Source organism: Lissotriton helveticus, chromosome 4_1 (genome assembly GCF_964261635.1).
Source record: "Lissotriton helveticus chromosome 4_1, aLisHel1.1, whole genome shotgun sequence".
NCBI classification, from domain to species: Eukaryota; Metazoa; Chordata; class Amphibia; order Caudata; family Salamandridae; genus Lissotriton; species Lissotriton helveticus.
The window spans coordinates 1,650,912,498-1,650,939,618 of NC_136063.1; the positions used below are offsets into that span (position 1 = coordinate 1,650,912,498).

Below are 27,121 nucleotides of genomic sequence, written 5' to 3' on the forward strand. Positions count from 1 at the left end.
AAGCCAAGTATTAAAACTGATATAAATCCCACACCAATTAACTAAAAAGAAGAATAAAACGCCAATAATTAAAACAGTAAAAATATTTAAAGGTCCTCAGGGGTTAGGAATTGTTCAAGGAAACAACCACAAATACTTATGAAAACAACCGGAGGTAAATTAGAATACAAATGAATGAGATAAGGTAGATCACATCCTAGCAATTATGTGTGGCCAACCAGCAGCAGCATTAGGTTGAAGAGATACTGCAGGCTCGTCTGAGTCACGTTCTCAGACAGCAAACTTTACTGCCATTCAAAATCCTCCAGCTGTCAGGGGCTGCTACATGTCAAAAACACAAAACAAATAAAGGGCTCCAAAATGTTGGGTACCTTCTTTTCATGGCCTTGTGGTAGCCTCAAAATTCATTCAAAAGCTTCTAGAAGATCAAACCTGTAAAAAGTGGCTGACAAGGTCATGTCTTTTCTGGTAAGCTTAGGACCTTAACCCCAGCCTTCAGGAGTAGAAAAATGCTTAAGTACCAACTTTACGAAAAGCGGAATAAGTTCTTGTTGGATGCTCCAAGTGCTCCCACGTCTACAGCAGTTCTTCTGGGGGACCCAGAACATATATACAAGAGGAAACCAACTTATCTACCCCTTTTCTTAAGTGTCACAGCAGCAGGTCCAGCTCCAAATGGTCTTGGCGCTGGATCCTCTTTGAAGATACCCTCTTCTTTATGTCCCTGTGGGTACCAGTAAGCCAGCTTCCCTAATTCTTGGAATCAACCTACAGAGTTCTTGGTTAAAGTTAAAGCAGAATACAAGTACTGAGTCCTTCAGGAAAACCAGATATGGTATGCATTCGTGTTCTTCCCTTTCACTAACCCAAATTTCATTAGTGTATCGCCTTTGGGAGGGGGACGGGGTACCAAGTTCACATTTTTTGTAGTAATCATCAGTTGAAGGAAAATACTAAACATACGGTTACAAGAATGGACAGCGATCATAATGCCCTAATTTTAGAATTGGGCTTGCCTAATATCAGTAGGAGCGGGGCCCCAGTTCCGGGGATATCGACGGCGATCTTACGTTGTCTAATGATAGGCGCAGAGTAAGATGGCAAAAATTAATGGAACACCCCGGAACACATAGAAAAATTATATAGCTTGATAATTCCCTATTTTATAAATGTTGCAGCGTTAGTTAACCAACCACCGCCCTCTGATTATTTAATCAAGCTGGAGGCTCTTCACGTGGGCTTAGTATCCAATCTGGTAGAGGTATTCAACCCTCTGTTTTCTAAGAAGGGAAATAGGGCCCCCCACTGCTCGTGGTATAATTCAGCGTGTAGGAAGGCCAAAACAGAACTATTGCAGGCCATAAAAGATAATAATAGAACTGCAATTAAAGATAGGAGGGCCCACTACAAATGGTTAATCAATAATGCGAAGGAAAAGTGGGATCATGACAAGTGGTCTAGTTTATCTCTTACGCTAGTTACTAAAGATTCTCTGAAATTCTGGTCCATAATTAATACTGGCTGCAGTGAGCCGAAAGCAGCCATTGAATCTGATATAGCGGTGGAAGTCTGGGAAGGCCATTACCGGGCCTTGTACTCTACTGAGGGCCTCTCTGACGATTTTGAAAATGTACCAATTCATTCGGCACCTATTATGCAGTCAGAGGTGATTGAGTTTACGGTGGCAAAAGTTTGCAACGCAATTACCAAACTCGCCACGAGTAAGGCACCAGGCCTGGATAAACTCCCGGGCGACCTTTTCAAGCATGAGCCGAAAATCTGGGGTCCATATTTCCAGTTCCTTTTTGATGCGGTCCTGAGAGGCATGGTGGTTCCCTGTACTTGGCTGGGCGCAGAGATTGTCCCCATTTTTAAAAAAGGCTCTCCTCTGCTCCCATCCAACTACAGACCCATAAGCCTTATTGATGTCCCCCAGAAGATCTTTGCGAGACTCATTCTGGACCGGTTACAGGACTGGATAGAGGAGTTTACAATTCTTAGCCCCTATCAGGCAGGGTTTATGAAGAATACCTTCACTGTGGACCAAATTTTCAGTTTACTACTCCTGTACTGGAAAACGGTGAGAATAGAGGGTGGCAGCCTCTATATGGTGTTCGTGGACCTTCGCTCTGCCTTTGATCTTGTTCCCGGGGGGAAACACTGGAGTGTTCTTCTTGAGCTGGGCATTCCTATCCATCTCCTGTCTGTCCTGATGAGGTTACATTAGGCTAACTTTGCTCAAGTTAGATGCGGGAAAAACGGTGCATTGTCATCTCGATTCCCTGTTGGCAGAGGGGTAAGGCAGGGCGGTGTGCTCGCACCGATCCTGTTCTGCCTCTATGTCAATGTCAATGGGGTAATCGCGCATCTTAATGGAGTTCAGAATAATGATGCCCCGAAGTTAGCAGGCAACGGGGTCCCTGCTATAATGTTCGCAGACGACACCCTCTTGCTCTCTAAATCTCCAATGGGTATACAGCGAACACTGGATGGATTTTAAGAATTCTGTGCTGTTCGGGGACTGGAGATCAATTCTCTTAAAACCAAATTCATGATCTTCAACCCCCCCAGAACAACCCGACCAAATCCAAGTCTAGGGACAACGAGACTTGAAAGGGTAAGCACCTTTGATTATCTGGGGGTCACCATTAATGAGAACCTGACGTGGGCCCCCCAGCAAACTAAATCACAATTGAAACTGGCCCAACTTCTGGGCGGAATTCTCAAACTATCCAATGAGTCCACTATTAAACCTGTTGGTCCCCCGCTTGAGGTTTATAAATCACAAGCAAGGGGTGCCATCATGTATGGGGGCAAACTATGGGGACACTAATAGGACCGAAATTACTAGGACCAAAAATAAATTTTTAAGACAGCTGCTAGCACTTCCATCCAGCACACCGCTCCTTCCTTTAAGGCTTGACCTGGGGATCAGACCAATTGAGGAAGAGCTAGCCCTAAAACCCCTCAGGTTCTGGCGCAGGCTCTGGGTAAAATCAGAGCTGACAAATTACAGACAGGAACTCAAAGAAATACTGACCTTCCCGAATGCATGGAAAATTCCATGGCTTTCTTTTGTAAAGAATGAATTCACAAGGCTAGGAGTTCCCGCTCTATGGGCCGACCCAGAGAGGGTTTGCAAAATGATCTCACCCACTTTGCTTACTAAAGTATTCCGTGCAGACAAGCGTGATGTGGCATTACGTGATCCCCAAATTGGTTCTGTAACTGCTTCCTTTCTTCTGGTTAAAGATTCTTTTTTTTTTTTTGCGGTTTTTAGATGACATATATCCTTTATTAGCAAAAAAATTGTATGTACAATTGAGGCATGGAGTTTTACCCCTACGCGCACTTAACAGCAAGTGGTCATCTCATGCCCCGAAAAATTGTCCTGCATGCAATTGTGATATTGAAACTGAGCTTAATGTCTTCTTTTTTTGTCCGGCGTACTACAAACCTAGGAAATACTGGCTCGTTCCCTTGTGCAAAAATGTGGGTTTTCGGCACTGCATGTAGGTACTCGGAGTGTTAAAGTCAAACACAACTGGACCTATTGTATTTGCCGTCTCGCAATTTTTGGCAGCTATGTGGCATAGGCGCAGAATTCTAACCACCCGAGCTTAAGCCTGGAATAGCAGCCAACGGACATACATTGCTTTTTATAAATTTTTAGTGCTTTTTAGAAACTTATTTATTTTTCCATTTTTAATGGGGGGTTTTAAATGTATGAATTTTGTCCAGAAGTGCCTACTTGAAAAATGCTCCGGAAATTAATTTTGTTATAATTGTTTTATATTGTCATCTATATGAACTGTTTTTATATGTCATGTAGTCTACTTTTATGGTACATTACCGAAATAAAGATTTCTTGATGATGATGACTTAACATACCATGGGTACATTCCCACGCTTCTAAAACTAGTAAAGCAATTCCTGTTTAACAAGTCAAAATGAACAGCCTTTGAAGAAATGAAACATGAAACAATAGTACAAGAAATCAAAGTTTTCCAAGGAATCATAATCGCACTCTTAAGTACACTTTTGCTAAGATGCAGTCTGTACCGGTTTCTTAGGCTTGGATAGAAACATATCTTATTTAAGAATGCAATGGCCACTTTGTAAGTGGAAAGCTGCCATCAGACCTGAAGTAAAGCACTTTGGGTGCAGTTACTACCATAATATTCAAATCTAGCAAGACTTGCATGTTTCACTTCAGAGTCTGGGCCTTGGGGGGCACACTTCACAGGTGACCTATCTAATGTTACAAAAGTCCTTGCATATCGTTTTTATTCTGACTAGCTATCACTCCAGGATTACATAGCTGCTTGCCAACTTTTAAAATACGATGCGTGACCGGTGTAAAGTCACACATCACCCCACACGAAGAATTTGACATTCATGCCACTAGTGGATATTTTGCACACACTCACTGCGAGCTTACCTAAAAGTCAAATAAGTAAATTGGTGTTTGTCAATGATATGTCACCTTTTAAAGGGTAGAACACGGGGAAGAGGCTGTTTAGCAGTGTACAACTGCTCAAAGCAAAAGTATTCTAGCTAGTCTGTCAAAAATGTAACAAAAACTGTGAAAGCCCACATGAAAAAGGCAAAATTACTACACTACGATCGTAATGGAAACTCAAAGATAGAAGTCAGGGCAGCTCTGGAAACAATGGAAAACCAAAAGACATTCATTGAAGATCTAATCATTATTTTGTTTTTTCTCTCTAGTCAGTCCTCAGGTAATCTTTTCAATGACCCCAATTGAGCTCTGTCATAGCACTCTAGCAATGCAGATGCACTGAAAGGCTTCATAGATGTTAGACATTCCACAGGCTTTGCAATCTATGACATGCAGATTGCTCCCCTCCTTGGTGGTTTGAAGTCAGAGCCAAATAATATTTCGTCCTGACTAAGGCCATGATTGAGTCCGGCAGGTGACCTAAGGGTTGAAAAATTGATCTTAATCTCACACCTTGTATTTCTTTTCTTTAGTCAATGAGTTGCTGGCTGGTGGTGGAGGCTACATTAAGGATTATTCCTATTGCAGGTTCAATTAAATCTGATCTGATCTGATCTCAGAGGTCGAGCGCCCTAGCCTAACGGCTAGGGCGCTCGACCTCGGACCTGGGGATCTGGGTTCGAGTCTCGGTAACGACGCCAAAACCTCCTGTGATTCTGGGCAAATCACTTAATCTCCCCGTGCCTAAAATGAATGTGTGTCCTCATGTAACGTAACTGGTGATAAGTAAAGCGCTCTGATACCTGATTCGGTTCGGGTCTAGTTCGCGCTATATAAAACTGAGAAAAAAAAAATTAAATGATAAGCTGCAGTCAGAACTTGGAACCCACCATATGGTGTGATTGGTGAGATGGTATTTTGGAATAGTGTAGAATGTTTGTAAAATTATGTGATGTAGACTAGACTGCAGTCCTACAACAAGATGGCGAAATCTGCACTTTAGGTCTTTTGGTCACTGCAGAAACGTCCTTTGGTGTGTCTGGGGGTCCACGCTCTGAGGTGCAGCTTACTTCTCAATAAACGTTTTCTCCTTCAAAGGTGAAAAATCTGCTGATTACACTGAATCAGATGAAGTGGAATGCCTCCATGGCTAAGTTGCTCTCAACTTCAATGATTAACTTGACATACTGTAGGTATTGTCAATGAAAGAAACATTCTCAACATCAAAATGGAAAGCGTTGCTGAAAAGCATCCATTTGAAGACAGCCATTCACTTATTGATAGGAAAATAGTTATGATCATTAGCAAAGTGCTGCTTCTCTAATCTCGCTCTTGAGGTATTTGATGGAATAACGTGCCACATGGAACTGGCTCTGTTGCAGGACACATATGAGAATGCAGATCTAAACTCTCACACCAATAGATAGCTAGACTCCTTTCCCGACAACACAAAGCTGTGTATTCTGCAAAAGTGGAGAATAAGGCTGCCGCCTTATGTCCTGGAGCTATGGAGACTTTGGCATCATTTTTAAAGGTGACTGATAAATGAAATGGTCAACTGTCTATACTTGAGGACATCTGGCATCCCTTTCTCCAGCAGGCCGGCAGAATGAGACTGGACTGATATCTATCACCTGTTCTTCATTTGCATGGGAGACCAGAAGACAAAGCACACGAAGACAACAGACTTCACACACGAAGACAACAGACCTCACACACGAAGACAACACACACACTTTCAGGATTTTCTTTTGCCGCAAAAAGAACACCTTACTTGACAGAGTTTGCCACAGAGCTGTGGAGAACACAAACTTAAGATGAAATTTCCAATGAACTGCACCTAAACAGTAAGTACTCTAAAATGAGGAGTGGATGAAGACAAACACGAAAATGGAACCATTTTCATGTCCGGAGTGACCATGGAAGGGTACAAGCCCACACAGGTTCAGAAAAGTGAAAAAAATGAGGAAAAAGAGTTGCTTCTTAGGGGGAAAGGGTTTCAGTCATGTAAGAGCATAAGGGTTAGTTGAGAAAACTGCACTCTTACCAAAAGAAGACACAGGAGAACTTTCTTTCCATAACAAATAGACCTTGGCAGGAGGAAAAGTATGCACGTGCTGCTTTGTACTTTGCGGAATTTTAGTTTTGCAAAAGAACTATTTTGAGTTTAGACAGGGAATTTTCCTAATTACAGTAAATGGACACAGATGATGACAACGGTATACGAGTAAGTCCCTTTTTGGTGGGATCTACTCTGAGAATTATTATTTATGATTGTGTACATTTAGCAGGGTGTAATACATCCTCAGGTGGAGGGGAAAAGTATTTAAAAAAATACAGATATTACACAAATGTTGACCACTTTGCAGACTATACACACACAGTGAAATAAGAATATGGAAGTCTGTAGTGATGAATATGTGATAGGAAAACATTGCATGATATTTTTTCAATACGAATGAATTGAGCAATAATGCGAATATGAGAGTAGGCTCTAAAAGAATGGAAGCAGATTTACATTTGTTTATAAAGATGTTATTCTGTATTTTTGTCATTATGTACTACAAAGAGCTTATGAATTAATACATGGAAACAAATGATGAAAATGTGAAGGCCAAGGGCATGTAATTTAAGAGCCTTGAAAATACAGGCATGTGAAGGAGGTACTATGTTTACTGTATTAGGGACAAAGATGTGTTGTCACTAGTAATATACGTGCTCCTTTGAATACAACAGTTATACCATGCGGGAAGGGACAGGACCGGAAGACTTATTGCTGCTAAATTAAGGGCTTGACAGAAACAGATCGCTTCCATTGTCATCCTGGACTCCTCCCTCTCGATGACCAGACAAGTCAACGCCATCTCCTCATCGTGCTTCAACACCCTGCGTATGCTCCGTAAGATCTTCCGTTGGATCCCCACCGAAACCAGGAAGACCGTCACCCAGGCACTCGTCACCAGCCGACTGGACTACGGGAACACCCTCTACGCCGGAACCACAGCCAAACTGCAGAAAAGACTCTAACGCATCCAGAACGCCTCCGCACGACTCGTCCTAGACATCCCCCGACGCAGCCACATCTCCAGCCACCTGAGAGACCTGCACTGGCTCCCCGTCAGCAAGAGGATCACGTTCAGGCTCCTCACCCACGCACACAAGGCCCTCCACGACCTGGGCCCCAAGTACCTCAACGACCGCCTGACCTTCTACGCACCCACCCGCCAGCTACGATCGACCAACCTCGCCCTCGCCACCGTTCCACGCATCCGCAGAGCCACCGCCGGAGGAAGATCCTTCTCCTACCTGGCAGCCAAGACCTGGAACTCCCTCCCCTTCCACCTTCGGATGACCCAGGACCATCTTTCCTTCAGGAAGCAACTCAAGACCTGGCTGTTCATGCAGTAACGTACCCCTCTCCCCCAGCGCCTTGAGACCCTCCCGGGTGAATAGCGCGCTATACAAATGCCATGATAGATTGATTGATTGATTGTGACTATGGAGGGACTCATGTCCACTAAAGAAACTGATATTAAAGAAGCATTCCAAAAATATTATTTTAAAAAACTCAACAGAGCTGACTTAGGGGATAAAAATGTAGCACAGGAATATGTTAAAGATGCTAAACTCATGTTTAAACCCCGCTAACTAAGCTGGTACATTTGCTCCCATCCCTCAATGACAAGCTGGATATATTTAGCCGGGCATCGGGTTTAAAAATCAACCTACAGACATGCCAACGGCTAAATTGATCAGTCCGGTTGACCAAGTAAACACAATACGATTGCCTTTCCCTTTGGCGTGGGCTAATAAACACATCACATACCTAGGAGTCTAGATATTCTCTTCCCTGGAAGACACATCCCATGTTAACTACACAGAACTAAGCTTCCTTGAATTGGAGCAGCAGCAATGGCACAACAGAGGGCTCTCCTGATTCGGGCGTAGTGCTGCAGTTAATGTGACGGCCATACCAAAATGTTTATACCTGGAATAGACCTTCCCTACAACTTCCAAAGGGTATCTCAACGCACCATTTATGCATCTACAAAAAAGTGGTATTTTGCCACATGTCCTAAATTAACATCATGCTGCCCGGTACATAGTCGAACGGGGGAGGCAGGCAACTGAAAGCCTGGTGTTTCATAATCCCTGGGGAGCCACATTTGGAAGATACCTTGGCTACCGAAACGTTATCATTCTTGGGGCTTATACTCTTCCCCTGCTACAAAAGCTGCAGTGCCTTTTTGTGAAACAATTATGTATAGCCAAGGATAATCTAGGTATCCATCTCCTAATCCTGCCTTCCCATTTTTTTCAAAGTATAAACAGCTCCCAATATCTGGCAAGGCAGATGGCCAACTTTAAACGAACAGGGAACCTCTTCGACAACCAAGGACTCCGATCATTTGAATAGGTCAAGCTTGATACTGGCCTCCCCGAATCTGAAAGATTGTGTTACTTTCAGATAAGGCATAAGGCACTGTGTGACAGATAAGAGGGCAGCTCAATCAGCCGCTAGAGCTATGACCTGATTTGAAATATGTTTTTTCCTGAAGGATGACGGCAAACACCTAGCATCTCAAATATACAAGGCCCTCGGTGATGATGCGTTTCAGGTTGGGGCAGGTGGGCAAAGGAGATGGGAACCGGAGCTTAGGATGACAGTTATGACCAAGGATTGGGGGTGGTGCGAGGGGGGGGGATATTAACAAGACTAAGACTGAGCGCATTTAGTACTGCAGTGAGAGACTCAAATTATAACCTACCAGCACTGCAGCACTAACAGAGTACATAAATGGGACACTGACATATGTAACTTTTGCTGGAGAAACTGTGGTATCTCTAGGATCCTCCTTGATTCACTTTGGTGCGGTCCCAAGCTCCAGAGATACTGGACAGACGTCCTTGATGACAGTGATCAAATGTTTGGCGTTAAATTGATAAAATACAATCATACATCATTCTTGGGGTAGCTGATTGCCTCTCTAATCCACTGAAGTTACAAAGAGGTTTAAAGATTACTCTACTGCTATGAGCTGCTAAACAGAAGATCCAGGGCCACTGGGGCAAAGTATACAGACCCAATCACTGATCATGGCTGTAGCGAGTGTGGGACATGCTTGGCATGAAACATTTTGATGAGGCTGGCAGATAAGGAAGAGAGATTTCAAATGATGTGGCAAATGTGTTTATTAGTGTTGGCATCAAATTTCAATGAACTAACTTGTCCCAAATACTTAAGGGTCCTGCACTTTGTTGGCCGACCTTTGAGACACGAACTTCGATTGACAAACTGAATTAATCATTAGTCCTCCAAATGGAGATATTACTGGTGTGTCCATTTTTGTCCATTTTGAATCAACTGGTAGGTATTGTGGGGTAGGGGTGGGATTTATTCACGTTATACGTTTCATATCGTTTAACACCCTTAGTGAATGCATTTAAGGATTAGAGACGGTGACACTTGTTATTCTCTAGTCGTTTTTGCCTTCTTCTTTGCACTTTACTAAGCCACATCAGTCTTGAGATGAAGATGGGTGTATGTTTCTCTTTATAAATTAATAAACAAAGTTAATCCTAAAGTTTGAATGTTCATTTCAGGTATCGGTGAGGGCACTAGGGGCATTTAAATTTGAGCCACCACAGTAATGGGAAATCGCAAAGATCAGGAGGAAAGAGTTCTGTACTTGGGGTAGTGAAGAAAACTACCGTAGTAGGGAGAATGGGAACTTTCATGCCAGAACTGTGGGAAAATACTACATGATAAGGAAGATAGAAAATAGGGGTGCATCATATCGGGATTGCGAGAGATAACAACACAACACCAAGTAAGCCAGAGATCTGTCAGACATGGTGGTTCGCCACAGGATTTTACTTTCAGCTGTATCCTCCAAAATTATTTAAAGTTTACTGGACCTAAGGGCCTTATAAACAACATCAATAAAATGAGATTTTAACAGGGATTCTGTGTCGACAGAGGGGAGAAGCATAGCTGGGATAGTTTTGAAGGTGCTACACAGCTAGGACTTCGAATACCACAAAAACGGAGAGAACATAAATATATCAAATAACACGAAAAAAGCCGGAGCACAGATAAATAGCAAGTCCTAGGATTCACAGGCACAACAATATCAGTAACGTGGTCTAAAAGTGAAAGTTTCAGGTTTACCCCGGGTATCCTTGGTAGGCTGGGTAAGGAGGTCCCTGGGCCTGTGACGGCGCAGCAGTAGTGGCAGACGCAGGCGGTGTAGGCATTGGAGCGGATGCAGGCGCAGAGGTAACTCCCGGAACCGGATGTGGGTAAGAAGCAGCAGCTCCTGGTGTGGGAATCGATGGAGGTGGAGGTCGGGCAGGTGGCTGTGGCTTAGGCTGCTGAAAACAATACGTATGGACATACATTAAAACGGAGTAACGTAAAATACATCCAGTGTAAAAATACTTATATGTACATCTTAATTCAAAACACGGGTAAATGAACGTTGATCTAACAGTTGAATTAATTGCGTTCGATAAATTAAAGAACAATTATGCTCATGGTAACATTACAACACAACATGCAGCAAGACGTGAAGGCCTACAATGGTTTCAATTTGTGAAATGTTAATAAACAAAAAACAGTCATAAGCAGAGCGCCCATGTGAATTTTCAGCTCACACAAGAAATACCACGTTGTGGGGGTTTGGCATTCCGTGAAATATCTATTATATACTACAGTATTTTTCTTTACGTCATATAATCACGAGGCACATTAAATCACTCAAAACTTCACCGGTCCCTGTAATTCTACCTAGATTAACTGCTATTTTTCGGGTCAAGTAAGTACAGCTTTCAATAAAAAAACTATCCGGAAACGTGTTATTCAGAAGCAACTTGGTTGTGCGACTGCAGTAACGCGGTTTCACTTTGTATATCACTGATGACTGCTACTGGCAAGTACTGCAACACGCAACGTCAGTTTTTTGGCTAGAGAAATTGCATTTTCCACATTCCTTTATGTCCACTGAAATTATTCCTACATAGTCATTTCACCAAGCTACAGTTCTTGTCCCCTTAAAAGCAGCAAATGCATGCTGAATGCAAGGTTTCCTTCACGATAATATTTACTGTCATTCGGCAAATAAGCATGCAGCCTTACAGGGGGAGTGGAAGGAAAGCTCACGGGGGCTGCTGAGACTGCGAAAATGGCAGACACATGGTGTTATAGGAAGATAGCACTTGAAAGGCAAGTTATGAGGGACACGATTTAGTAGCTTAATAATTCTACTTCATATACGGCGCTCAAAGTATCACTTTGCTGTAGAGTACACAAGGTGAAGAAAGTGTACCTCCCTAAAGGCGCCAGGTTACGGTGGCCGGTGAGGACATGGCCCCAGCAGTAACGTAAGCATGGAGCGCTCTTACATCTGGTGGGAAGGCGTACCTCTACACTGAGAACCGGAAATTGAGAAACCGGGGACTGTAGAGCTCAGGGAGAAAACCCTTTCACCTCAGGCTCTACTCACTGTACCCTGGAATGGCCTTGTGTCCGTTAGCAGTTACATATCTTGTATGTGAAAGATGCTGAGGCCTGAGAGCTAGCCTCAATATTAGCACTGTCACTTTTAAAATCCAAACACCTCATGGGACATGCTATACGTTATCCATCCTGCGGCGTGTCACACCACTTCCGCATTCATTGCAAGCCTTCACCGCAGCTGATTCGGACTCACGCCGTGTTTCCCCACATCGGTTCCAGCTGCCCCCGGCGGAACTGAGCCGAGCCCCACTGCGCTCGTATAACCGAGCACACCAAGACGCTTCAACTGGACACCTCATTTACTCCAGATGCCGGATTGAACTTAAGCGGTGTGTCTATACTGCTGGGAATGGTTCCAATGTTACACGTATCACAGTAAAACTACAAGGAACAACCAAATTCCTCACTGGCCTTTCAACGACAGTGCCTTGTCGTTACATGCTCTGGCACACCGAACGGGTGACCTTTATGCAGTTTTTTTCGCTACAGCCCATCCACATTGACCTATTCAGCAGGCTAAATAAATTGTAACCCGGCACTGATGATGACCTGAAGTGTTATCAGGTCGAAACACCCTCGACTTCCTAGCGCAATTGTTCGGGGCACCTCTATCACGTGGAGATATATATACACTCATCCTATATTGGCATACACTGAATTTGGACCATTTGGAGCTGTTTGCATAAATATTGGTTTCATTGCGCCGTTGTTTCGCTGGTTTTCTCTTGTCACTTTGCGCCGTTCACTTTTCTCATGAGCACAATTGTGCACAAGTTGCACAGGCTACATGATCATTTAATGTAGTACAGTGCTACTAGCTTATACTCCTTGTATAAATATAAACTGCTCTCAGCAGTTATTGCAGAAATCATTCTTGCCTCCCTGTTTTGACTCCTTTTCTTTCAAATGTTATGCATACTGTTCAAGAATTACCTTTAAATATGACCGGTTGAGACATTGTTTCTTTGTTACAGAGGCCTGAGAGCTAGACTCAACATTAGCACTGTCACTTGTAAAATCTAACCATCTCAAAACGTGCTCCTGAAAACACACCTCTTTAAATGTATTGAGCAAGTCACTTCAAGTGTGTTTTGAAATGTTGTCACTTTATATCACTCAAACTAAAGCAGCACCTTCACGAGTGCAACTTTTATGTGTCTTTAATAAACTGTGTGTCTCTGTATAGCACGGTGCTTGAAATTGAAAAAAAGAAGTGCATGTACTCTGTACCAAAGTACCTGCTTGTTTCTGAAAAGTGCCGGCACTCTCCAATTAAAAGTATTTCATTTCTCTTGAGAAGTGCCGGTACTCTCCCTCTCAAAATAAAAAAGTCCTGGTACTCCGTACCGGACTGTACCGGCCCATTTAAAGCACTGGTCATAGCGCCACACAAAGAATTGCCAGCTTCGAAGCACTAACAAAAACAGAACATGATCACAAATATCTGTGAACCCTGTATGGGAAAAATACACACATCACTCAAGGAACACTCTGCTTAGTGTATTGCACACAAATGCATTTGACATCATTTAAATTAATGTGATAAGATACATATGTAAAGAATGGTAGCATAAGACTAATCCATCTTTTAATACACGTTCGGTTTTCCGTACAGCTTTACTGTGACAGACAACAAGTGGGTAGAAGTGAATGTGGGGCGTATGCGTGAAGAGGAATACTGCATCTTACACATGCATTTGCTCGCATGTATCATGGAATACTTGGATATGGTCCCCTTGCTGAGTCAGAGAGGCTATTAAGTGTTCAGACCGGGACTCTTCAAGCAGCAACTATGTCTGCTGCCTGCAGGCACGGCCCATCGTCTCTATGGACGTGACAAGTGACTCGTGAAACTCTTAGGCACTAACAACGATTTAGGAAAACAATGAGGCATGCCCATGCCTGAAGAACGAAAGCACCCCTTCAAGTAAGGGAGGTCGTCAGAACAACTCGGCAGAGCCCCAATAAAGGCAATCACTAGAGTCTGAAGGCCCAATGAAGGAATGGGACTTATTGTTCACCTCTTCCTGAAAAGAACCAGTCATTGCAGGATTTCAGGCTATTGTTGGGGGCAAAATCAACACGATCAGAGTGGAAATCAACTTCTAAGGTACCCGTTAGTAAATAGTGGAATATCCTCTGTGCCACCAGAATTGCGGACATTATGTACAAAAAAACTGCATAACATCCATCGCGTGCTACTATGGGACTATTTTGATAAGTAGTTACAAAATCTAAACCTCCATAAAAAGCCAGACTCCAAGTAGGTTTTATAACATCAACGTAGACATCTCTAGTGGATTTCGACATAGTAGAGTCTGCTGCTGGTGAGGGTGTGAGTGATTGTCTTTCTGGACTCTGTATGGATCCACTTGAAGATCTTTTGGAGCAGGCATAGTGTGTGGAAGCAGGATGGTGAGACTGCGTTGAGCTGGCGGTCCCATGGTGAGCGAGGAGTCCAAGATAATGCAGAGATTTTGTTTGTGGTCTGTGGGTGTGGGGGGAGGTCCAAGAACTTTGGGCCACCAAGAGTCGTCTCAAGCGGAGGGGGTGGAGCCCAGGATGAAGACTTTGGTCTTCTCTGAGTTTAGCTTGTGGCAGCTGTCCTTCCTCCCATCGTGGAAGTTGCTCTTGGCAACTGTGGTTTCGTTGGTGAGGGAGAGGATCAGCTGGGTGTCGTCGGAGTAGGAGACCATGTTGAGTCCGTGCTTCCTGATGATGGCTGCGAGCAGGGCCATGTAGATGTTGAAGAGAGTGGAGCTCAAAGAGGAGGCCCGAGGCACTCTGCAGCTGATTTCAGTCGGTTCCGATTGGAACAGTGGTAACCAGACACTCTGTGTTCGGCTGGTGAGGATTGACTTCTCAATTACCTTGGCTGGAAAAGGGAGCAGAGAGATGGGTCTGAAGTTCTGAGATCCTTCAGGTCAGCAGAGGGTTTCTTCAGCAAGGGGTTGATCACTGCTTGTTTCCAGTCTTCCGGGAATGTGGCGGAGATGATGGAGCAGTTGATGGTGAGGCAGAGTTCAGGGGCGATAGAGGTGCCGCCTCTGTTAAAGGTGTGGTGCGGGCAGGGGTCCAAGGGTGATTCCGAATGGATGCTCTTCATGATCTTGAGGATATCAGTGGTGACGGGAGTCCAACTGATCAGGGTCTGGTGTTGGGTGCAGCGGTTGCGAGTGGGTTGAGAGGGTCTTGAGTATCGAGGTCGTTGAAGCTGTTGTAGATCTCCTTAATCTTGCGGTGAGGATACAGCCATTTTAACCAATCCAAAGAACTAGTCGTCTAAATGCACTCATTTATTACGTTACATTCAAGAGTAGGTTTATTATATATATATATATATATATATATATATATATATATATATTTTTTTTTTATTTTTTTTTTTTTTTTTTACTGCATTCATCGTCAATGAAAACGTATTACTTGTATAAGCAATAGGTACAGTAACTACCAAAGCTTGTACCTCCTCTTGGACGGGACAACAGACCTATTCGCCTTTCAGTGAAAGGTGAGCATGGCCGACTCTGAGGAAGCGATAGATATCATTATAGTTATGTCCCACACCTACAGGAGAGGGCTTGTTCCCTGCTTTCTAGGTTCACGGAAGGGGAGCCTGGAAGTCTAGTGCTTGTTGGGTACTAGTATAATAAAGGCTCGGTGTATGCATGGGTCAGTACTGGGGGGTAGTGTTCATGGGATATTTTAACTGGAAATTGGGCCAATGGGGCAGGGCTTCCGGTGGATGGTGAAGATCACCTAGCCTCCATGTAGCTCATGACGTGACATGATTGTCTCCCCTGCATCTTGCTCAGGTCAGTCCTTACATATTTTTGGATGCTCCCTTCTAGAGGTCCGCGCCCTTCTTTGTGCAGGTGCAAAGATAAAACGCACCGTGGAGAAGTGTGGCTCAATGGTTAGAGAGGCCTGATGCAGAGGTCTAGCCCGGGACCAGGGTTCAATTCCCTGCCTCGGCGGGTCTTGGGCTCAAAAATTCCAAGGACCTGATAATTCTCGCCTCGGTGCCTATTCCAATCATGGAGTCCCACTCTGCAACTCTGGGCAATAGCTTGCTTAATCTCCACAACGGCCCCCACAACGCTAAGGATGCCTGGCCTCCACCTTGGGGGTGCCCAGGAGTGGACACCTCACAGGGAAAGCCAGGATGGGTTCCACTGTGGTAAATAAATAAATAATACCCTATTTTTGAATGAATAAATGAATAACAGATAGCTCAATAAATAAGAGTCAAGATTCGAGGTAGTAGGAGTTTTGCAGGTTTAATACAGCATAAGGACAGGAACAGGACGACCTGCACAGGAATAGGAAGGCAGGGCCCAGCAGCTGCTGGGGCTGGATCTGGGATGAGCGCGCTAAGGAAGGATGGATGGATAACTTTTTAATAACAGTGCATGAGCATATATACATAACGCAGACACATAGCATTACATTGCAATAGGCGTAGCAGTGGGAGGAGCAATAGGCGTGACGCGTAGCAGTCGCGAAAGATAAGGGTGAAAAGAGGTGTAACAGGGCGTATACATAGACATGTGATGCAAACGTAACAGAATATGTCATGAATGGGGCGGAAACCATGGAGGGGGCTACCTGAGGAGCCGGGACCTCTAACCTGATGGTGCGCGCAAACTAGCAATGACGTGTTACTAGGAGAAGCTGGGGGCTTCGAACTCTGTGCTAGGAGCAGAGACTGAAGTCTGGAGAGTCAGGGCGACATGTACCTAAACAGTATCTAGTATCTGATGTTTAGAGAACATGTTGATATAAACTAGAAGTCAGGAGGGGAAAGGCTAACAGACCCTAAGACTGGACCATGCATTATTCTACATGTAGTGCGTGATGAAGAATATTAAATGACCATTAAATGCAGTATTTCTCTTACATGGAGACGTGAAGGCTAGACAATGACGGAAACTATTGATGCGATTCAGTAGCTTTAGGAATGCAGAGGAGGAGGACTGAACTGATAACTGGAATCATAACATACTCTTGGCAGACTCAGAGGCAGAGCCAGGCTGAGCCGGGCACTGCGAGGCAGGAAGTAAGTGAAGGGTCGAGGATACAGGTGGGGGCTGTATCGCTCCTCAGCGAGGCTTCAGGAGACAGGAGCTGAATCTGGTGTCCAGGCCCTTTTGAGGCCTAGAAACGGGGACTTTACAATGAAATAACGTGCACACTGAGAAACGTGGCAACGTAGCTTTACATAGGCCTGATATTCGTAGTATTCACGAGAACTGGAAACTGGCATACTAGAAGTGGACACAACTATACTTGCGTCATTAATCGAACATAGGGAATGCATATGCATATTTAATCATGCACATATAACATATGATGGATGACACGTAGGGACACAGAACATGACAAAATTTACTTTTCCACATTCCCTCCTTGTCACTACGTTTCCATCAGGAAACATCAATATTCATGATACCATCTATCATTTCATACAGTATCATTTGCTCGTCTCGAATTATCCTGGAACGGGATTTAGAACGGGGCTTGGGACTAGGAATACATGATGTAGCACAAATGCCGCAAATCGCAGGGCCACATTGTATACAGAGGCAGCAGCTGAATATGATCGCTACTGCAATACCTAGAAAGGACAATACTTTCCATCCCCAGGCGGAAATTATATTCCAGAACCAACCGGACCATGTCCAGGTGCCTGGATCTTGGTGTAACAGATGGGCAATTTTATGGAGTCTGGTTATAGCTGAATAAACAGACGGCGCGTTATTTGGAATGAAAATGCAGCAACTAGATCCGATGACTCTACAGGCCCCGCCCCTATCGGCCAATATGACGTCAAGGACGAGACGATTCTGGAGCACGACAAATCTCATAGCAGATTGCTCTTCGGTTAAGTTACCTAAAGCAGAGGCAGTCTCATTTACTACAGCTTCGAGGGTTCTGGTTAACCTACGGATTAGCTTACTATTCTGGATAGGTCCTATAAAGAAAAAGAAACCTCTGTTGAAATCTGTATACTGTTCTAAGGCAGTTTCAGTATAATCGACAATGGGGGACTCCCTTCTATGTCTAATGTGTACTAGATGTGTGTTTCTATGATAATCAGGTGGGGCTAGGAAAACAGGTGGCAGTAGGAAGGCAATGTAACAGGTTCCCTCCCAATCGAGGGGCAGACGAACATATGCAGTTTGACCACAAATAAAATAAGAATGACGTGAAGCTTTGAAAATAGATTTCCCACTGTCACTATACTTGACAATAGTAGTACAATCACTATGTCCTACGTGTACGGAACCATTATTTCGGACACATAATTCGCCTTTGACTGGTAGTACTGAAATAGCAGGTAAGTCTGGAGTAGTATCAGACTGAACATTCAGGACCATGAAATTCGAAGAATAGTTACCTAAATTATACACTTCATTTTCTAGATCTAACCCGGTTCTGTGGGGGAGACCTTGCTTGTCTGGAAAACATGTACTGTTAAGAAAAGACATATCTGTTGAGGATGACGTTAACGTGGACCATGCTCCACACGAACCATTATGTGAAAAAGGATAAGGAAAAAGTGGCAGAACTCCCTTCGGTGTCTGGAAAGGGGGGAGTCGACCACATACCCAACAATTAGTGGCATTGCTGGTCTGGTGTGAATAATGTAACATGCGGATGAAAGAATTATTTCGCATAGCGAGGCGGTAAGAGAGTTCATGAGGAGGTAGATCACTAAACGTATGCTCTACTGTAGCATTAGCAGACTTATTTACATGAAGAACTGGGAAATACAGGTAAAATGCGTAACTGGTGCAGGAAATCATAATGCTGAGAAATAATATGAAACATAGAAAAACAATACATCGAATTGAGTTTTGACTAACTCTCTCACTATGGGGGTCTATGTTATACATGTCAGAAACAGTCTAACCGTTTCACCTAGGGGAGGACTTAGACAATCAAACTGGCTGACTTATTTTACTAGACCGGAGTTTCAACTTATACTCCTGTTGCGGAGTTTTCTCTAACAGGGGAGGGTTTGTAGCAATGTCTTTTGCGGGACAGTCCTTGAGAACAATATTTTGGCAATCCTTCAAATCCTGGGAAATGTTCTTTGAGACGGGTTTCAGTCCATAAAACTTCTTTACGTGCGAAAGGTGCACCCAGCCTTTGCGACCCTCCAACTTCACGGCTGTACGGGTGGCGAGGAGGACCTGTCGGGGCTCCTTCCAGCGTGGCTCCAGCGGACTTGAGCGGTCAAAATTGCGGACAATTACCATGGATCCTGGAACGATTTCATGCGGTGCCACCTCGGTATTGTCTGGAAATGCGGCGGCAACCTGTGAACGACAAGAGTTGAGGGCAGACATCAAGGAAGCTAGGTAATCTGTCAGCATATTACTTGAAACATCGGTAATACTTCGGGGTCTAGGAGTACCCCACATGTTAGGGGGGCGGCCGAATACGACCTCATACGGGGACAGACCTGATCTGGAATGTGCGACCATGCGCATATAGAACAAAGCGACTGGCAGAGCTACTAGCCAGTCTACACCTTTCTCTTTACATACTTTTGCAATACGGATTTTCAGAGTCTGGTTATGTCTCTCTACGAGACCGGCTGCTTCAGGATGGCGTACACAATGGAACTTCCACTGGTACCCTAACAATAGGGAAACATGCTTCATCAACTCAGATGAGAATGGCTGGCCGTTGTCAGAATATACGACTCTAGGGAGTCCATAACGGGGGAAGAACTCACGAACCAGCTGCTTGGCAGTGGTCGCGGCAGTGTAATCTGGGACTGGATATGCTTCTGTCCACCTGGACAAAGCGCATACAACTACAAGGACATACTTGAAACCTCGACATCGCTCCATCTGAATATAATCCATCTGGAGGACTTCAAAAGGGTGGTCAGGGGGCTGGAATCCACCTTGTTCCACCGGGACACTTTTACCTGGATTAAACTGGCAACATATCATACAGGTACGGACTTTCTGCTTGGCTGCAGCTCGTAAATGCTTGTTGAACCAAATGTTCTGGATACTGTCTAACATAGCTTTTTCTCCTAAATGTGCTGGACTATGTGCAGTATTAATAATGACTTGAACCATAGAGTCGGGGAGAAACCATGTGGCTCTACCCTTCGTTAACCATCCTTGATCTGTCTGGACCCCTCCTTGTTCTGACCATTTCTTGATTTCATCAGGAGTAGCATGTAACTGGATATCTATGACATCTTGTGTAGGGTCCTTAACTGTCATGCATGTAGTCGGATCTGGAGTGTGTGTCTGTGTCGGATTAACTGGAATGTCTGGAGTCTGTGCTGTAAGCTTGGCTGTGCGATCTGCTAGATCGTTACCTTGAGAAATAATGTCAGTAACTTTCGTATGTGCTTTGCACTTCATGATAGCGATAGATGTCGGTAAATGTATGGCATCTAACAGAGCTTGAATAAGGAGACCATGTTGAATCTTGGTTCCATGAGAAGTCATGAAACCTCTCTCTTGCCAGAGCACTCCGAAGTCGTGTACAACTCCAAATGCGTAGCGTGAATCTGTGTAAACATTAACTTTCAAGTTCTTGGCGTGTATGCAGGCTCGTGTCAGAGCAACTAGCTCTGCTGCTTGAGCGGACAGGGTGTCAATACGGTGTGTCTCAATAACTTCGGTGTCGGTAGTCACTGCATACGCGGCGACTAGTTCTCCTGTACTTGTTCTCATGCATGAACCATCCACATAAAGTGTCAGGTCGGGGTCTGGTAACGGAATATCTGTCAGATCTTGTCTTGGCTTTGTCGTAATGTTAACTACTTCCACGCAGTCATGTGTGGCAGAATTCGAATTAACTGATGGTAACAATGTAGCAGGATTTAAAACGTTGCAGCGTCTGATTTCTATGTGTGGCTGGAACAGTGTCAATTCATAACCTGTTAAACGTGCAATTGTCAAGTGCTGAGTCTGTGTTCGGTTTAAAAGAACTTCCACGGAATGTGGAACTTGTACTGTCAGGGAGTGTCCTAATACTATGGAATCACTTTGTCTGATAGCTAGGGCTGTGGCTGCAACTGACTTGAGGCACGCAGGCAGAGCCTGGGCTACAGGATCTAATGTGCTCGAAAAATAAGCACATGGCTTGTATTGTCCTGCTTGATCTTGTGTGAGAACAGATAATGCTGTACCTTCGCGTTCAGTGACGAAAAGTGTAAAAGGCTTACTGTAGTTCGGTGTCGCTAGAACTGGAGCTTGACATAGGGCTTTCTTTAACTCATTGAAACTGAGTGTATGTTCAGATGTCCAAGGGAGGACAGTCGGTACGGCTGCCTCCTGTGTCGTTAACTGTATCAGTGGCTTGGCTAGAAATGCATACTGAGGAATCCATTGTCGGCAGTAAGAAGTGAGGCCGATAAAAGCACGTACCTCCTTCTGGGTCTTGGGCTGAGGAAGACTCGCTATTAACTGGATACGGTCTGGTGTCAACTGCCTACCCCTCTTGGACAGTAAGTGTCCTAAGTAGACCACTTGCTGGACACAGAATTGAAGCTTAGAAGGGGACACCTTGTGCCCCATCTCGGCTAGGAAATACAAGACTGTAAGGGATGCTCGCTCGCAAGCACGTTCAGAACGGGCTGTGACCAGTAGATCATCGACATACTGGAGCAGGGCAGTGTCAGTTGGCATGTGAATGTTGTCTAGTTGTCTCTTAAGTGCTTGACTGTAAATACTAGGGCTTTCTGTGAAACCTTGAGGAGCTCGTGTGAACATATAGCTCCTTCCATTTAAACAAAATCCGAAAAGGAACTGGCTGTCTGGATGAATAGGGACACTGAAAAACGCGTTCTTGAGGTCGATTACAGTAAAGAACGTGGCTTCGGAATCAATGGCTGTTAATAGGGAAGAGATATCTGGAACGACTGGGTACTGAGGAATAATACATTTATTAAGTTCTCGTAGGTCAATCACTAACCGATATACTGGGGGTGCATTTGGATCAGTACGTTTCATGACTGGAATGATCGGAGAATTGCATACATTGGAGTCAGTTTCTACAACCACTCCTTGAGCCATGAGCTCGTCAATAATTTTGGATAAGGCTGCTACAGCCTCAGGTGGCAATCTGTACTGTCTGATTCGTGGTAACACTACACCTGGCTTGAGAGTCACACGATGGGGTGTGATTTGCATATAACCAACATCAGTTGGACCTTGCGCCCATAGATGCTGCGGAATATTGGACAATCTGGGATCAAAATCTCGTAATACATAGTGACCCTTGAAGTCACGTAGGAACAGACGTATTCCCTCTGGGGAACAGCATATAACTGCACCTAACTCTTTCAGTGTTTTAATGCCTAATAGGTTTTCTGGACATGACTTAGTAAGTAACAAATCAGTAGTACGGGACAATGGACCTACTTCTAGAGTAACTGGCTTTGATATTTCATTTACAATGGGTTTTCCTGAAAATCCAAGGGAAACATTTCTTGAGCCTGAGAGCGGAGCCCCTGGAACTTCGGCGTGACTGATGGTGGTCCTACTTGCCCCTGTATCAATCAAAAACTTTCTGTCTTTCCCTAATACTTGACTGTGAACATAGGGACCTTCTTGATCTACAGGTATCTCGATGAGAGGCAAGCCTACCTCCCTCTCTAGGCTGTTTCATGAATATGGCTGGTACTCTGGATACTCAGACTGTGCATACTGATACATTTGCTGTGTAACGTGCTGTGTTGCAGCAATAGGCTGCGGTACAGTAACTGTCTGTTGTGCATTCTGTGACTGAGGAGTCTGTGAAACTTGTTCGTGTCTAGGCGGACGTGGTCTTTCTTTAGTCTTACCAGTGGCTATGTTGTGTTTCAGAACTGCACACTCGTTTATAAAATGACCTGGCTGTTTACAATAATTGCAGTTCCCTTTAACGGGAGCTGCAGGATGACTGGCTTGATTCGGACCCCTCTTCTGACTGTCTTGAGGAACAGATTGTGCAACTAGTACTTTCATTTTCGTGTCTTTCATACGTTTTCTCTCGTGTTCTTGTTCTTCCCTGATCCTATTCTGGTGGTATTGGAGCATCTGCAACATCTGGGACGGGGTATTAGCTTGCCAGGTACTTTCGACTTTCAAAACTCGATTCTTAATTTGTGGACTTGAATTCTCGACTAATTTAGTAACAAAAAGGTGAGGGTATGACTCACTACTTGTCTTGAGGCCACTGTTGATGCTAAAACATTTCTCAAATCTAGAATAAAAATCACTAATGTCTTCGTCTTGTTTCTGTTTACAGGCTGAGATTGCATCCCAGTCTTCTTTTCTAGTTGTCAATAACCTAGGCAAAACTTGTATTAATAATTCCGGTAATTCTTTACATTTCGCTCCAAGACCGGTACCTGGTACTCGTGCCTTGTCTTCGGCTTCTAGAACTGCCCAATCGATCTTTTTCTCTCCCACCTCCCATTCTTTTTCCTTGAGCTTTTCATACACCCCTGCGGGCAGCAGAACCTTTAACATTTTAATTATATCTGGATACGTGTATTCTCCCATACGGAGCATGTCTTTTAATTCTCTATGGAACCCTGCTGGATCTTTATCATGACAGGGAATTAATTTCTTCATCTCTAGGAGTTCCATCTTTGTAATCGGAGTGTAAACAAACACTGGTTCTAGTTCGCCACCCGTTCCTCTAACTGGGTGGACTTCTCGTAACGGATTCTGTCTCTCTATGTAAAATGGTTTACTTTCTGGGGTGAGACATGAACAAAATGCGGGTTCAGAAACGTTCTATATTTGTGACGCTGTTCTAGAATGACACTAATTAAATCGGTACCTAAACCTTTCCATCTATACTGGAGTAACTCGTTCAGGACATCGTGTAACGGACCTGGATCAGAGTGTTGACCCTCATACAATGTAATGAGGTGCTGAATCATATACATACCCGCCAGTCGTTGCTCGGCTGGGGGCATTTTCAGAAACATTTGTGCCACTATTTCATCTGGAAAAGTGGTAGAATCAGTAGTCCATCGGACTGCCGATCGGGCTAGTTCTTGTTCATGCATGGTACTTAACTCGCTATAACCGATTCGTGATTTCAGAATGTGATCGGTAGCTTGAAATACTTGTTCTAGAGAACCTTGTTCTGGTCCTGGATGATGGAAAGTAGACTTGTGTTCTAGGCGTAAATGGCGATCTGGAAATCTAGATTTTCCTACATACGCTATTCTGTCGGGATTCTCGTCCTCAACCTCTTCAGGATCAGAGTTACTTTCTTTCTCGCTTACTTGTGCTGCTTTACGTTGTTCGTGTATTCTTATTATTTCTTTACGAATTTTCTTGTACATACTTTCCATAGCACTGATGGTTCTGTGCTTACCCTCGGCTATATTATCACTCCACTTTGTCAGGGTTCTCATTTCGGCTTGATCTTTGGTCGGATAATCTTGTTCTCGTATTAGACAATTAATCAGAAACTTTAATAACATGAGCTGAACTTCAGCTTTTCTTTGAGACATGACTTCGCCAATGCTTTCTGGATCATCCCCTGTACGGATGAAACGATATATTCTGTCTAGATCTTCTTTCATATTCGGTAGGGTGACTAGATACTCGGCCACCCTTCTTACACGTAATGAATATAAAACCATATTATCCTCTCCTGGGACTGGATCATAGCCACATTCATTAAGGGCTTTTCTTATTTCTGCTACAGACTGATGTCTGGGCGTACGCTGTGACGCTTGCATATGTAATTCGGCTGTCGTTAAACGCTTGTGTGGCGGCGGGGTTTGAGGAGTACCTCCCCCTGCGGCCCCTAAACTAGAGTCGTCGACTGATCCTCTTCGTACTAGTGTGGCAGGAAATTGAAATGCGGGCTGAACTGGTATGGCGGGCTGGACCTGGGGGACCGTAGCAGGTACTGCAAGGGGTACCCCGGTGTCTGGAGAAGCAGGGAGTGCCTGATTTACAGGGACTGGTGGAGCGCGAACAGGATTTGCATATTCTGGGACTGTGTCGTCCAAATAGGACGAAATAAAAATATCGGCTGCGGTCGGTTTGTGACGTAGCTTGGTCGGAACTAATGGTGGCGGGAAATTACTGGATGCCTCTGGGGTCGCTTTTGGCAAGCCCTCGGCAAGGAGAGGATACATACCCCTAATAAGAGCATGCCTCTGTCTGTCTGACTGTTCGGCTTTAACTTGTTCACCTATCTCGATTAGTTCTTTTTCTTGTGCTCGTTCTAAGGATTCTCTACTTAATTCTGAATTTCTGATTTCTTTTTCGGTTCTTTTATGAGCTTCTTTGCGCCATAACTCGATGGCATCTTTCTGTGACTGTCTGGCTTTCTTTTTCCATAATGCCTCTTCTACTCGTATGATGCACTCGGCATCCCATGTACCCGATACGGGCCATCTATACTTTTCTTCTAACTGTTTGGTATACTCTACCCATAAATCTAGATATAGTATGGCACTTATGCCATGCTTCTGATACATAAAATGACCTGGACTGTCCCTAGGCGGAACTGGAACTGCTGCTTCCAGCAGACCCTTTCTAGTTTTTAACTGACGTAACTTAGAAAACAAGGGCATGACTGGACTGTAATCTAGACACAATACAATACACAATGAACACGATACTTATTCCCCATTCATACCACGACATTAAAATACATGAAGAACATTTAAAAATAACAGTTCGAACAGAATACTACCTGGAATACGGAACACAGAATACATGAATTTTCTCGAGAACAGAACTGACTGGAACAGAAACTAGATGCACTGCTGAAACAGTACGAAACTTACCGGTCTCATAAAGAGACACGTCAGGACCCGCATCCACCGAAGTGGACACTTCGTTTGTGGGTCTGTGTACCACCAACCCACGGACCAGAGTCAATCAGATTGACCCTGTCTAGATACTACCCCAGTAACGGTACTCACCGGGCAGCAAGAACGGAAGGCCTCAGACTGGACTGGACTGCCTCGACGTCGGACGGACGAACTTCGGACTTCTGTTACGGGTGGGCCTCCGGATACCTCGAACCTTGGACTCTCGGCTTGGGCTCTGGTCGGGACTCGCCGCGTTCCTCCACCGTCTCGTCTGGATGCTGGACCGCCTCCTCCGTCTCCTCCGTGGGCCTGAGGGATACTTGAAGCAGAAATATCTGCCGGTGCGCAGAAGAGTTCCGTCACGACTGCAGAGGGTCAGGGGGTCGGCGTGGCTTCACCGACGCGTGGGGAAAGGGCAAGTCCCTATTCGGGCGCCATTATGTGGTAAATAAATAAATAATACCCTATTTTTGAATGAATAAATGAATAACAGATAGCTCAATAAATAAGAGTCAAGATTCGAGGTAGTAGGAGTTTTGCAGGTTTAATACAGCATAAGGACAGGAACAGGACGACCTGCACAGGAATAGGAAGGCAGGGCCCAGCAGCTGCTGGGGCTGGATCTGGGATGAGCGCGCTAAGGAAGGATGGATGGATAACTTTTTAATAACAGTGCATGAGCATATATACATAACGCAGACACATAGCATTACATTGCAATAGGCGTAGCAGTGGGAGGAGCAATAGGCGTGACGCGTAGCAGTCGCGAAAGATAAGGGTGAAAAGAGGTGTAACAGGGCGTATACATAGACATGTGATGCAAACGTAACAGAATATGTCATGAATGGGGCGGAAACCATGGAGGGGGCTACCTGAGGAGCCGGGACCTCTAACCTGATGGTGCGCGCAAACTAGCAATGACGTGTTACTAGGAGAAGCTGGGGGCTTCGAACTCTGTGCTAGGAGCAGAGACTGAAGTCTGGAGAGTCAGGGCGACATGTACCTAAACAGTATCTAGTATCTGATGTTTAGAGAACATGTTGATATAAACTAGAAGTCAGGAGGGGAAAGGCTAACAGACCCTAAGACTGGACCATGCATTATTCTACATGTAGTGCGTGATGAAGAATATTAAATGACCATTAAATGCAGTATTTCTCTTACATGGAGACGTGAAGGCTAGACAATGACGGAAACTATTGATGCGATTCAGTAGCTTTAGGAATGCAGAGGAGGAGGACTGAACTGATAACTGGAATCATAACATACTCTTGGCAGACTCAGAGGCAGAGCCAGGCTGAGCCGGGCACTGCGAGGCAGGAAG

General features: G+C 44.4%; 1 protein-coding gene across 4 annotated transcripts in view; it reads right to left on the minus strand.

Annotated features, from left to right (window-relative positions):
- The window catches only part of PDCD6IP (programmed cell death 6 interacting protein), a 369,384-nt gene that overhangs the window by 17,427 nt on the left and 324,836 nt on the right, over positions 1-27,121 (minus strand). For 2 of the 4 annotated variants that reach the window (XM_078688299.1, XM_078688297.1), the window contains exon 17: positions 10,635-10,837. In XM_078688299.1, coding sequence (XP_078544425.1) covers positions 10,635-10,837 — 203 coding nt within the window. The remainder of the gene's footprint in view (positions 1-10,634; positions 10,838-27,121) is intronic. The other 2 variants (XM_078688300.1, XM_078688298.1) reach the window with 1 other exon arrangement.